A 13,770-nucleotide genomic window follows, 5' to 3' on the forward strand; every position below is an offset into this window, starting at 1 on the left:
CCTGACTTCAGACTATACTATAAAGCTACAGTAATCAAGACAATATGGTACTGGCACAAAAACAGAAACAAGATCAATGGAACAAGATAGAAAGCCCAGAGATAAAACCACGCACCTATGGTCAACTAACCTATGACAAAGGAAGCAAGGATATACAATGGAGAAAAGACAGTCTCTTCAATAAGTGGTGTTGGGAAAACTGGACAGCTACATGTAAAAGAATGAAATTAGAACACTCCCTAACACCATACACAAAAATAAACTCAAAATGGATTAGAGACCTAAATATAAGACTGGACACTATAAAACTCTTAGAGGAAAACATGGGAAGAACACTCTTTGACATAAATCACAGCAAGATCTTTTTTGATCCACCTCCTAGAGTAATGGAAATAAAAACAAAAATAAACAAATGGGACCTAATGAAACTTCAAAGCTTTTGCACAGCAAAGGAAACCATAAACAAGACGAAAAAACAACCCTCAGAATGGGAGAAAATATTTGCCAACGAATCAACGGACAAAGGATTAATCTCCAAAATATATAAACAGCTCATGCAGCTCAATATTAAAAAAACAACCCAATCCAAAAATGGGCAGAAGACCTAAATAGACATTTCTCCAAAGAAGACATACAGATGGCCAAGAAGCACATGAAAAACTGCTCAACATCACTAATTATCAGAGAAATGCAAATCAAAACTACAATGAGGTTATCACCTCACACCAGTTAGAATGGGCATCATCAGAAAATCTACAAACAATAAATGCTGGAGAGGGTGTGGAGAAAAGGGAACCCTCTTGCACTGTTGGTGGGAATGTAAATTGATAAAGCCACTATGGAGAACAGTATGGAGGTTCCTTAAAGAACTAAAAATAGAATTACCATATGACCCAGCAATCCCACTACTGGGCATATGCCCAGAGAAAACCATAATTCAAAAAGACACATGCACCCCAATGTTCATTGCAGCACTATTTACAATAGCCAGGTCATGGAAGCAACCTAAATGCCCATCGACAGATGAATGGATAAAGAAGATGTGGTTCATATATACAATGGAATATTACTCAGCCATAAAAAGGAATGAAATTGGGTCATTTGTTGAGACGTGGATGGATCTAGAGACTGTCATACAGACTGAAGTAAGTCAGAAACAGAAAAACAAATATCGTATATTAACGCATATATGTGGAACCTAGAAAAATGGTACAGATGAACTGGTTTGCAGAGCAGAAATTGAGACACAGATGTAGAGAACAAACATATGGACACCAAGCGGGGAAAGCAGCGGAGGGTGGTGGTGGTGTTGTGATGAACTGGGCGATTGGGATTGACATTTATACACTGATGTGTATAAAATTGATGACTAATAAGAACCTGCTGTATAAAAAAATATACATATTATTCAAGTCATCCAATGATGGAATGACCCAGTTGACTGTATGACTGATTTGACCAATAACAGAGAGATGTGAGTAACAACAACAACAAAAAAATTAAATAAAAATTTAAAAAAGACATAGTTTGAAAGTAAAAGGAAGGAAAATGACATACCATACAGTAAACATAAAAATCTGTTTTTCTGTCAGGTTTGGCTATGTTACTATCAGACAAAGTAGGTCTCAAGAAAAGAATTATTACCAAGGATAAAAATAAGGCTCAACAAAATTCTGAAAATTTGAAATCTGACAGTTTGTTCTCTGACTATAATGCAGTTAAATTAGAAATCATTAAGATATCTAGAAAAACCCCTCCAAATACTTGGAAATTAAACAATACAAATCTAAATAACCCATCAGTCAAAATATAAGAAAATAAAATAACAGGCATGGATTTGAATTTCTACTTCATCACTTACTATCTTTGACTTTCACAAGTAACTTAACTTCACTTTGCCTCAGTTTTCTCATCTTTAAATCTAAGTAAACTGGTTAAAATCACTCCTAAATCTTAAAATATATCAGATTTGTATTTTGTTTCAATCCCACCACCAATAACGAATGCAGATTATTTTCAATGGTAATAACAGCAATAAACTCTATATATACATAGAGGACACTATTATTTTTAAAATACCCTTTAGATGTGGAAAGATGTTCAACATCCCTACTTATTAGAGAAATGCAAATCAAAACTACAGTGAGATACCACTTACACCAGTCACAATGGCCATCATTAAAAAGCCTATATAAAAAAAAAAAAACTGGGTTCAAGACCAAGTTTGCTAATCGCTACGTGATCCCTGACACCGGGAGTTAATCTCTGAAATGGTGATAGGTGGTTGTGAAGATTAAATGAGATAAAGCATATAGCACATAGCCCTTCCCCCTCACACATTCCTGGTTACATGAAGGCCCCCCTCCAAATTCTCCTAGTGCAGAAATTTCCCGGGCGAGGTGTAATAAGGGAAACACTCTCACTTTTTCGTCCAACAGAACTGGCTGAACCCTTATTGTGCGTCAGGCACTATGTATTTGGACTAGCTTTCAAAACTCAGTTTAAAAGCACATACAGGGCTTCCCTGGTGGCGCAGTGGTTGAGAGTCCGCCTGCCGATGCAGGGGACACGGGTTCGTGCCCCGGGCCGGGAAGATCCCACATGCCGCGGAGCGGCTGGGCCCGTGAGCCTGCGCGTCCGGAGCCTATGCTCCGCAACGGGAGAGGCCACAACAGTGAGAGGCCCGCGTACCGCTAAAAAAAAAAAAAAAAAAAAAAAGCACATACAATTACTGAGCCCTCCGGTTACCTGCCCAGGGACAAGCCCCCCACGCCTCGGGCCCTGCAAGCCCCGCCTTGTCTGTCCCTCAGACTCCTCCCCTTGGCACTAGCTCGCTCCACCCATTCCGCTCTCGCTAGTTCCCGCGCTCTGAGGCGGACAGTACCTGCAGGCCACTCCGCTTGTTCCAGGTGAAAATGGACCCTGGGTACCCGCTCAGAGCCAAGAGCAGTTCGTGGATCATTCCCACGGCGGACCGCGAGTCCCTATATCCGTCGCACCCTCCTCCAGAGCCTCACCAGGCGACCAAAGAGGCGAGCGCTCCCTCTACTACACGCGCACAGGACCCCGGGAAGGGCAGTTCCTCCTGACTGTACCCGCCGAGACTACTGCTGAGGAGAGCTGACGGGAAGCCGGGAAGGGGTCGGCGCGCCGCGTCCCGGAAGTGAGCCGCGCTCGCCTGGGCCCACTTGCAGGCTCCAGCCGGTGCTCCGCAGGAGTCGCGGGAGCTTCCCTCGCGCATGCGCCTCCAGCGCCCGGGTCGCCCGCTCGGACTTCCGGTTTGGGAGCTGAACTGGAAGGCTGGAGAATCCGGGCTGCAGCCCTACCCCGAGTGGGTGAGGCTAGCCCGCGGTCAGAAATGCGGGTGGGTTGAGTGACAGCCCGAGAAGGAGAAGCTCCCAGGGGTGGGTCGGAGGGTGCTCTCAGGGCGCTTAGCCCGGTCGGAGGCCTCTGGAGGGGCTCACGACGGCTTTCGAGAGTGACCTGGCCGGAGGGAGAGAAGACAAAGAGGCCGGAACCCCGCATCCGCGAACCTTGCAGCCCTCGGAGCGCCTGGCCAGCACCCGAGCTTGTCCTCAGGAGACCCATGACTACTGCCCCTTCGGACTCCCACTCTCCACCAACTCAGTGGGACTCTCCCCAAGCCCACCCGGCCCTCGCTTCAGGAGCCCAAACCAACTTCTCTCAATGCGCGAGGTTTCCATTCAGTAGTTCCCGGCTATTTACTGAGCGGTTACTTTTGCTGTGAGGGAGAACAAAGACCCAGTATTCAGTACTTGATTTTTGTTTGGGGTGGGAATTGGTAGTGGTGGAGTCCGAGGGGGCGGGGCGGACGGAGAGGGCCCGGGGAAGGACGGCGGAGGTACTGGGGGAGATCAGCTGCGACCCGCTGGACAGAGGCTTTTTGTTGCCTTCAGCAGGATGGTGACATGCCTTTAGAACCTCTCGAGCTCCCATATGGTTCGAACACACTATGCTACACTGGTCGGGGGAGCTTCAGTGGGTCAGATTTGGGGGAGGTGGGAGAGGAACAAACAGTACTTTCTATTCTTTGCTGCTTACCCGGGCTGCCCTGCAAGTCTCCCAGAAATGCAGCTTTTGAATGGTCTCTCACCTTCATGCTCGGTTTTGGCTTGCTGTCCTGAAGTTGGTGCTACGTGGAGCGTCTGCGAAGTCAGGCCAGCTCTGGCAAGACTTCAGACATATGAGTATGTTCCTTCTGATAGTGCCATCTCTCTCTATCCTAGGAGGAAACTCTTCTTACAGAGAGAGACTCATCTGCAGGTGATTCTCCAAGGACATGAGAAGATGGGTGTAAGCTGTGGAACCTAGACCCTTAAGTGGAGGGAAGCTGCTTTCTGCTGTGAACGATGGCCAAACCCACCCTGAGAGGGAATGGCACTAACTCTGAGACCTTCCGACAGCGCTTCAGGAGATTTCATTACCAGGAGGTAGCTGGGCCCCGGGCGGCTTTCAGCCAACTCTGGGAACTTTGCTGTCGGTGGCTAAGGCCGGAGGTGCGCACCAAGGAGCAGATTGTAGAATTGTTGGTGCTAGAGCAGTTCCTGACCGTCTTACCTGGGGAGATCCAGAAATGGGTACAAAAGCAATGTCCAGAAAGTGGAGAGGAGGCAGTGTCTCTGGTGGAAGAATTAGAAAGAGAGCCTGGAAGACCTGGACGTTCGGTGAGCAGGGAGGGGATATTCAGAAGTGTGTGACTGGGCAGGGGCAGGATAAAAAGCCAAATTAAGGCACAGTCAGATTTAAAGTGGGGCACAGTCTCCCTTGGTGATGCTTATACTTCTGGTCCTTTAATAGGTAACTTTTTCAGATAGAGCTTATCGGGAGATGCTACCTGGGTGTACCTTTGCTAGGTATCATAACGAGTTATTCATAGTTTCATAGTTTTTTACTTAATAGGGAAGAAAGGGGAGTTATTTTTTAGCCTGGAGTCGGGTTTACTATTTTGATCTTTTTCTTTTGTAGTTCCAGCTGCTCTAAGCCAACAGTAATGGACTAAGAAAGACCCTTGTTCACTATTAACCACCCCCCGCCCCAACCCTAGCCATGTCCCAAAAGGATGATTTCTTTTGGGGTAATAAATAATCTCCTCTGGGAATACCCCTCATTATGACCTTGCAGTGACAATTCATGGGGGTTGTTTCTAGGTCACAGTCTCTGTGAAGGGGCAGGAAGTGCGCTTGGAGAAGATGACACCCCTGAAATCATCACGAGAGTTATTAAGTGTTCGGCAGGAGTCAGTGGAACCCCAGCCCAGGGGTGTACCCAAGAAAGAGAGGGCAAGAAACCCAGACCTGGGACCACAGGAGCAGATGAACCCAAAGGAGAAGCTCAGACCTTTTCAAAGGAGCGGTGAGGAGTAGATTTATATGGGAAGATAGGATGCCATTCTAAATTGGGAAGTAGGGTTGGGAGTAGTGAGTGGGAAAGGGATTTCAGGAAAGAGTGGAAATAGAGTATGCAGTGTTGGGGACCTCCTGAAGGCATATAGTTTAGCTCTCTGCTGCAATTCTTATATTTCCTCTTTTGATAAGTCTGCCAGAGGATGGCTCCCTAGTTTTTCCAGAACTTGGAATTTCTTTCCTCCTGGTAATGATGACACTACGTCAGTATTTTCTAGATAAAAATTCTTTTCTATACTTGAAAGCACATTTTCCTTTTAGTCATTTTCTTTCTCCATATTAAACTATATTTGTTTCTTTCTGCTTTTCCCCAGAAGCTCCATTCTTCAGACCTACTAAGTTTTTGTTACTCTCCCTTGGAAACTTTAAGTTCTCCAAATAGCATGTTAGTTGTGCAGAATTAAATTATATATATTATTCCAGTGAGGGTCTGGTAGATAGAGGCAGAGTAAGAATTTTACTTCAGAATTTCACTACACTTTCTTTCCGTATAACTCAACTAATGATTGTCGTTCACTTGATACTCCCCCGTCTCTTAGAGCTTTCCCCATTGTCTTTGTGCCTAGTTCTTATTCTTAAACTTGATTTTGTGGAACTTGTTTTTCTTCTTTGTACTCTGCAGAACTCCATTTTGTGTGTTTTTTTCTTTGATCACTTCTTTAACTTGTTGAGGTTGTTTTGAATTCTGATCTTATCTAAGACTCTAGGCTTCTCAGCCAGTCTGGTAGTGGTCTCTGTTTAGTCATCCAGATGCAATCCCTCAACTGCACACACAGACTTGCAGAATTAATCAGTTTTGAACACCTACCATGTGCTCAACACCTTGCAGGGTACTCTGCAATGAGAAAAGGTGCCTATCCTCAAAAAGCCTATAATATGATTGAGAACACAAAAGTGAACATAAACATGTGCTGAACTGAACTGTATTGAAACAATGCCAAACAATGACTTGTTACTCAATTGTGAGTACAATAGGGGTTTGGCAGAGTGGGAGACGAGGAAGGGCTGTAGCGAAGGCTTCATGGGGGCACTGATGGGTTAAATTTCGATAGAAGGGAGGGAGTTAAAGGAAAGGCACAGAGTAAAGAATAAACATGTGCTGTGTTTTGGAGAGGAGTCTGCTTTGAACGGGCCATGCCTGGTAACCACTCAGGTTAAGGTTTGGCAATACAAATAGCATATGAGCTGAGGAAGCAAGAGCCTGGAGTTAGGTAGGACAGTGACTGCTGCAGTTACCCAGGTGTGAGAAGGTAAGGGGTCTAGACTTGGATGGTGGCAGTAGGAATAAAGGATATACTAAGGGAAAAACCTTTAGAACTTCGTGACTCAGTGTGAAGGAAATGGAAGAGTTGAAGACAGTCTCCCCCTTGAAATCACTCTGAGTTTAATTCTCTGGCCCCAAGTAGAGAACTACAGCTGATCCTTGAACAACGTGAGTTTGAACTGTGTGGGTCCACTTATACATGGATATTTTTCAATAGTAATTACTACAGTACTGTGGTTGGGTAAGTCTGCAGATGTGGAGGAACCATGGATCCAGAGGGCCTGCTATGAGCTGTACTTGGAATAACCCCCACGTTGGTCAGCTGTGTAGGAGGCAGGAGGTGACTTTCCAGCAGTGCAGGACCTGCCTACAAGTGGTTAGGAGAGCTAGGGAGCAACTTGGAACAGAATTATCTGCTCTGAACACACAACAGAACGTTTTCCTCTCTTGTCACCCTGCTCTGGAAAGTAAAATATTTCTCATTTTTTGAGGTTTCATGTATTTTTCCCCACTTTCTTCAACCCATTGAACTTTCTGAAAACATTTTCTTAGATACTTTGCTTTATAAACCTCTTGGATAAAAAAGGCAGGTCTGAACTCAGAGATGTTTTTTATGATCAGTCCAAACTATGATATCCTTTGTTTGCCTCCCTGCAAGCAGGATTTCCATTTCCTAAATCCAGTGTGGTCTCCAAGTTGGAGCAAGGAGAGCCATGGATCCCAGATCTGGGCTTCAAGGAGAAGGAATTCCCAAGAGGCAGTCACACAGGAGACAAACAAATGCATGCTGATCTGTTACCATCCAGGAGAGAGAGAAGAAGCTGGGTGGAACAGGATCACTGGGGCTTCGAGGATGAGAAGGTGGCAGGTGTGCACTGGGGCTATGAAGAGACCAGAACTCTCCTCGCAATTCTCAGTCAAACTGAGTTTTACGAGGCTCTCCGAAACTGTCATCGAAACAGCCAAGTGTATGGGGCTGTGGCTGAGCGGCTCCGGGAGTATGGGTTCCTCCGGACCCTGGAGCAGTGTAGGACCAAGTTCAAAGGTCTCCAGAAGAGCTATCGGAAAGTCAAGAGTGGCCACCCACCTGAGACCTGCCCCTTCTTTGAAGAGATGGAAGCCCTGATGAGTGCCCAGGTCATTGCCCTGCCCAGTAATGGCCTGGAGGAGGCAGCCTCTCACTCTGGCCTGGTGGGCAGTGATGCTGAGACTGAGGAGCCAGAGCAACAGGACTGGCAGCATAAGGAGGGAGAAGATGCCATGGCTGAAGAGTCTGACAGTGAGGAAGTGGGCCAGGAGGCCACCCCCCAGGACCCCGACAAGTCCACCACACCCGTCCTTTTCCGAAGCCCAAGTGGTAAGCTTTTCTTCTTGGGGTTTTAGGATTAGACTGAGGAGTTATGAGGCTGGATGTGGAGTCAGGAAGCTTAATGTCACCTGCCAGCTTTGTCACTTAGAGAACAGAGGCACTTCTTAGTTTTCTGTGTATTTCATTCTCTTTTGTGGGAAAATCATTGAGCTAATAGTAAGTAGAGAATAATTTTAGATATTTTAAAGAAGTACACTCAGAGTTCAAGAGACTCCTGAAAAGGAGTATCATTCCTTCCATTTCTTTCTTAAAATATTTTTTCCTGATTACAAAATCACTGAAGGCTGAGAAAAACTTGGTACTGTATTATCTTTAACTAATATTTGTTGAGCACCTTATATGAACTGGTGTTTTATCTTTACTTCTCCAAACTCAAGGTCAGTTTATTATGTGTTCCTTTTTACTTAGAAGAGCATAGTGAAGGACTGCCCAAAGTTGGGGAAACATTTTGTTTCCTCTGTGAGATCTGCAACACACATTGGCATTTTAACAGGACTAAGAAGTCTTGCAGCAAGAAACCTTGCTTAACACTCTGCTGAAATATTATTTGCCTATGGAACCATTTTAAAATATCACTTATTACTGTTGATGTAATTTGTACAACCATGTTGCTATGGGAAGAGCACCAAGTATGAATCAGGAGACTTCGTTTCTAACCCTGACCACTAATCAGCTGGGTGACCTCGCACAGCTATCTGGCCATTTCACAGTTTGCGTCCTCAACTGTAAAATGTGGCACAGCAGCAGGACAACTCTAGAGTTGCAGTTCCACTGGGAACAGTTATGTGTCCCTTCCATGTTTTATTATATGTGTTGTTACTTCTGTTCTAGTCTTCTTCTGTCTTGGACTTTTTCTTTTCCTTTTTAAAATAAATAAATAAATTTATTTATTTATTTATTTTTGGCTGCATTGGGTCTTCGTTGCTGCACGTGGGCTTTCTTTAGTTGTGTCGAGCGGGGGCTACTCTTCATTGCGGTGTGCTGGCTTCTCATTGCAGTGGCTTATCTTGTTATGGAGCACGGGCTCTAGTCACGTTGGCTTCAGTAGTTGTGGCATGCAGGCTCAGTAGTTGTGGTACACAGGCTTTGTTGCTCCATGGCATGTGGGATCTTCCCGGACCAGGGCTCGAACCCATGTCCCCTGCATTGGCAGGCAGATTCTTAACCATTGCACCACCAGGGAAGCCCCTCCTTTTCCTTTTTAAAAAAAAATTTGGGATTTCCCTGGTGGTCCAGTGATTGGGACTCTGAGCTTCCACTGCAGGGGGCATGGGTTCTATCCCTGGTCTGGGAACTAAGATCCTGCATGCTGCATGGCCTAAATTAAAAAAAAAAAAATTTTTTTTTCCCCGTTTTGTCACTGGAATAAATTTCGGTAAATCACAATCATGGCACATGTGCTAGCTGCATTACTTGCAGTGAGTGGAGGGTAATGGAAGCAGTGTAATCTCCAGCTAGCTCTCAAGTGGGAGGAAGGCTCTTAGAATCTCCCTTCCCTCTCCCTTCGGCACCTTCAGGGAGCAGAGCCTGTAGTCATCCTGAAGAAGTACTGCCCAAGCTGGGATGGCCTACAGCATTAGCAGAGCTCAGGCCAGAAGATGCTATCTGCTCTGCTTCCTTCCTCTTCCTGGCTTTGCCACTCCTTCACTCCTAAGATGGTGCATGACTACAGGTTCTTATCTTGTACCCTTCAGGTCTTTGCTATTGCTGGGTTGGCTTTTTTTGAGATTGTGGCAAGTGAAGAAGGGCCGTAAAAGGGATTGGATTAAGCAGCAGTGTGATTCTGAAAGAGACTCTTCCTTGGGATTTTGAGTCATTCTATGGGAAACTTAATTCATAAGGAAGTAGGACTGGTAGAAAAAGATTGATCAGAGAATTTAGGGATGGCTCATGGCTGACAGTGACTGATTGTGGGTCTTCTTCCCCATACCAGTTATTTTCTAATTAGGATCAGAATTCCAGAATTACCGGAAGAATGGGGAAATGCATTCTGTACACCTGCCTCAGAGTACATAATGATTGTTACAGTGATAAGGTGGAAAGGCCTCTTTTGAACAGAATGTAGGAATAAAGGTCTCTGTGAAATTGATATAGGATATAGAGAAGCAGAACATTCTGAGAGTTCGTATTGATTTTGGAAACATGAGGTGTTTTTACTTTTTCACCTAGGAGCCCGAGCTTAGGTGATTTTTCATGATGCAGATGATAGGACTGAGGAATTGAGACTATAAAGCCCTGGATTAAGTGGTGCTGAAATTTCTCTTCTGGTGGCAGGTGTACACTGGGGCTATGAAGAGACAAAGACCTACCTTGCAATTCTTAGTGAGACTCAGTTTTATGAAGCCCTCCAGAACTGCCACCGCAACAGCCAGTTGTATGGAGCAGTAGCTGAGCGGTTATGGGAATATGGCTTCCTTAGGACACCAGAGCAGTGTCGGACCAAGTTTAAAAGCCTCCACACCAGCTATCGGAAGGTCAAGAATGGCCAAGCACCAGAGACCTGTCCCTTCTTTGAAGAGATGGATGCTTTGGTGAGTGCCCGGGGTGCTGCCCTGCCCAGTGATGTCCGGGAAGAGGAGGCAGCCTTGTGTCCCACCCAGGAGACCAGTGAGGCCGAAGCCGAGAAGCAAGCCGAGGAAGCAGATGAGGCCATAGAAGAAGATTCTGAAGATGATGAAGAAGATACCGAGGTACCCCCAGAGGCTATGACCCGTGCTCCAGTCTTATTTCAGAGCCCCAGTGGTAAGATCCTTTTACTTCTTAAGGTAGATATAGCAAATAGCAAAGGGAAGGCAGTGGGATTTAGGAGAAAAATCATGAGATTGAAGACCAGAAGTGGCCTCTACACCCAGCTCTCATGGATTCTTATTGTGACCACCTTCTCTCTTCTCCATGTTTCCTGTCTATTATAAAGCAGCTAGTTTATATCCCCTATTCACTTGACCTGCCTCCTCACACTACAGCATCAATCTGAGACGGCTGCAGACTTTGTAAACTAGCCATAAGACTAGCATGTGACCTGCTAGGTTACTAGGCAGTTTACCTAGCAGGGAATCTGAAAGCCTACATTTCCCAAGTAGCATGTCATATACCCATAGATGGATGAAGTTGATTTTTAAAGTTCATTCTCATTTGTTTTTTCTTCTAGTTTCAGCTTGTACACCAGCTGTATGCTTGCTTTATTCACATATATGAACACCTGATAACCTCTTTCTTCAGACACACTTATGCAAAAGTCTGAGATTTCTGAGGGAACTGATCCTTTGAATCTCAGCTACTGTATAAGAAAAAGAACCCCAAAACGTCATTATGGCTTCCCTCCTTGTGAGGAAAATTATTCTGATTTTGGAGTCACACATATATATGTATGTGAATCTAGACTATGTTGTTTATTAGTTGAGTACCTTAGAGCAAGTTACTTAACCCTGTAAATTCGCTCATATGTTAAGACCTACCTCATAAGGTTGATGTAAATGAAGTACCACAGTGAAGCACTTAACACAGTGCTTGGGCATTTGATAAATAAGTTTTCTTTTCCAAAAGTTCTTTAGATCAGCATTCTTTAAGTGTGTTCCATAGAGCATCGATTCCATTAGAGAAGTAAAACATCGGAATTTTAACAGATGGTAGTTATTAGGGATCTAGAGCTCCCTAATTTTTACATTTAATCATCTAATGTGATACTTGCTTTACCCTGGTACATAACTGAGAAAACGGATAACTTCTAAAATTCTATTCTTATGTCAGGTTTTGAGGCTGGATTTGAGAATGAAGAGAATCTAAAACGGGATATTGCTGAGGAAGTACAACTACACAGGACGTTACTTGCAAGGTCTGAGAGGAAAATTCCCCGGCATCTTAATCAAGGTAAAGGCATTGAGAGTGAATGTAGATCAGGAAGACAGTGGGAGAAGACCCCAGGGGAGAGAAGAGGAAAACCAACATTCCCAGAGAGGAGTCTAGGTAAAGTTCTAAGTCATCAGAGACCTTACTTGGGGGAGAGACCCTATAAATATCTCAGATATGGCAAAAGCTTTGGTCCAAACTCCCATCTCATGCATCAGATATCCCCTCAAGTAGAAAATCCATATAAATGTGCTGACTGTGGGAAAAGCTTCAGTCGGAGTGCACGCCTCATTAGACACCGGAGAATCCACACTGGAGAGAAACCTTATAAATGTCTTGACTGTGGGAAAAGCTTCCGTGACAGTTCAAATTTCATCACCCATAGAAGAATCCACACAGGAGAGAAACCGTATCAGTGTGGTGAGTGTGGAAAACGCTTCAACCAGAGCTCAAGCCTTATCATTCACCAGAGAACCCACACAGGAGAAAAGCCCTATCAGTGTGAAGAGTGTGGGAAAAGCTTCAATAACAGTTCTCATTTTAGTGCACATCGAAGGATACACACAGGGGAGAGACCCCATGTGTGTCCTGACTGTGGAAAGAGTTTCAGTAAGAGTTCTGACTTACGTGCACACCACAGAACCCACACAGGAGAGAAACCCTATGGGTGTCATGACTGTGGCAAGTGCTTCAGTAAAAGTTCTGCTCTTAATAAGCACCGAGAGATCCATACACGAGAAAAGCTTCTCTCACAGCCAGCCCCTAAGTAAGCCCCTGAGGATCTATGAAGAAAACAGTCTCATTACATGTATTGAAATTGTTTAGAAAAGTCCTCCAATAGTGAGATCCATCTCCTAATTTGTGCCTGACTAGTTTAGGAAATACTCTAGAATTTACCCCGCTCTTTGTTCCTATGTTTCTTCTGGATCTAGAGTCAAATTCCCAAAGCATCTTAAGAATGAAAGGAAGATTTCATTCCCTCTCCTTGCCTTTATTGACGGCAACACCTTTCCCTCTCAGTGCCTATGTTGTTCCCTTAATAGAGAGGACACAGTAGTAGATCCTATGAGTGTGACGTGCACCCTTCTTTACTCATCCTGTTATAGACTGCATTTCAACTAGAAAAACCCATCACAGCAGCATTTCATGGAGAAGTAGTAAGAATTCTCATTGAATGGGTGTAGCTCTTTATATAGCAATGGAAATGCAAAGAAGAATGACTTTTCCTGCTCACTTAACCCTGTGCTCAGAATGATATATTTGTCATGCACACTCTTCCTTTACCTTAAAGAAGAGTTTAAGTGTTCAATTTGGTTCTGACCTATAAGTCATTTTGTCAAGAACCTAGGTGTGCTATATGGGGAAACAATGTAAACCTCGTATAAATATTGAGGTGTGAACCCTGGATTTCTTAGTTTCTTCCAAGCTCTAGAAGCTTTGGAATAGAAAAATACTGTATTTACAGCGTCTGGTGTGATTTTTTTTTTTCTGGTCCATCTCATCAGAATTTCATGTGTCCCTTGTGGTCTAGAAGCTTAAAGAGCAAGCCAGTTGGATGTGGTGATAGGGAAAGCAGTTAGAATTGCCAAGAGGGAACTGTCCATATTCCACACACTCTAAACACATGGGCTAGTGTCATGCACCCTGTGGACATAATACTGACCTGCAATGCGCAGAGGCCACTTGCCACATTCCCACGGACTGGGAAAACAGACCACTTTGTGCCAACAGCTCTTTACCCTAATGGTAAGGAGGACAGATTATCTTTGGTCAGTGGAGTTGACAATACTTACACACACACATGCACACATATTCAACTGTATACATCTACTTTTAAACGCAGCTGTTCAAATGCAAGTGTAATTCTG

General features: G+C 44.5%; 2 protein-coding genes across 8 annotated transcripts in view; one reads left to right on the top strand and one right to left on the bottom strand.

Annotated features, from left to right (window-relative positions):
• Positions 1 to 3,240, bottom strand: part of TUBGCP4 (tubulin gamma complex component 4) — a 47,206-nt gene extending 43,966 nt beyond the window's left edge. The window contains exon 1 of one of the 2 annotated variants that reach the window (XM_060294395.1): positions 2,885 to 3,240. In XM_060294395.1, the coding sequence (XP_060150378.1) occupies positions 2,885 to 2,962 (78 nt within the window). In that variant the 5' untranslated portion in view covers positions 2,963 to 3,240. The remainder of the gene's footprint in view (positions 1 to 2,884) is intronic. The other variant, XM_030842741.2, reaches the window with a different exon arrangement.
• On the top strand, positions 2,860 to 13,390 carry ZSCAN29 (zinc finger and SCAN domain containing 29). Of its 6 annotated transcripts, none has more exons than XM_060294391.1 (6): positions 2,860 to 3,696; positions 4,248 to 4,685; positions 5,169 to 5,373; positions 7,346 to 8,044; positions 10,331 to 10,798; positions 11,804 to 13,390. In XM_060294391.1, the coding sequence occupies exons 2-6, from the start codon at positions 4,371 to 4,373 to the stop codon at positions 12,670 to 12,672; spliced, it is 2,556 nt and encodes an 851-aa protein (XP_060150374.1). In that variant the 5' UTR covers positions 2,860 to 3,696; positions 4,248 to 4,370; the 3' UTR covers positions 12,673 to 13,390. The 6 variants fall into 6 exon arrangements, with proteins under 6 accessions (XP_060150374.1, XP_060150375.1, XP_060150376.1 ...); XM_060294392.1 differs by having other exon boundaries at positions 2,860 to 3,364; XM_060294393.1 differs by having other exon boundaries at positions 2,860 to 3,335.
• Positions 13,391 to 13,770: the final 380 nt, after the last annotated feature.

Source organism: Globicephala melas, chromosome 2 (genome assembly GCF_963455315.2).
Source record: "Globicephala melas chromosome 2, mGloMel1.2, whole genome shotgun sequence".
NCBI classification, from domain to species: domain Eukaryota; kingdom Metazoa; phylum Chordata; class Mammalia; order Artiodactyla; family Delphinidae; genus Globicephala; species Globicephala melas.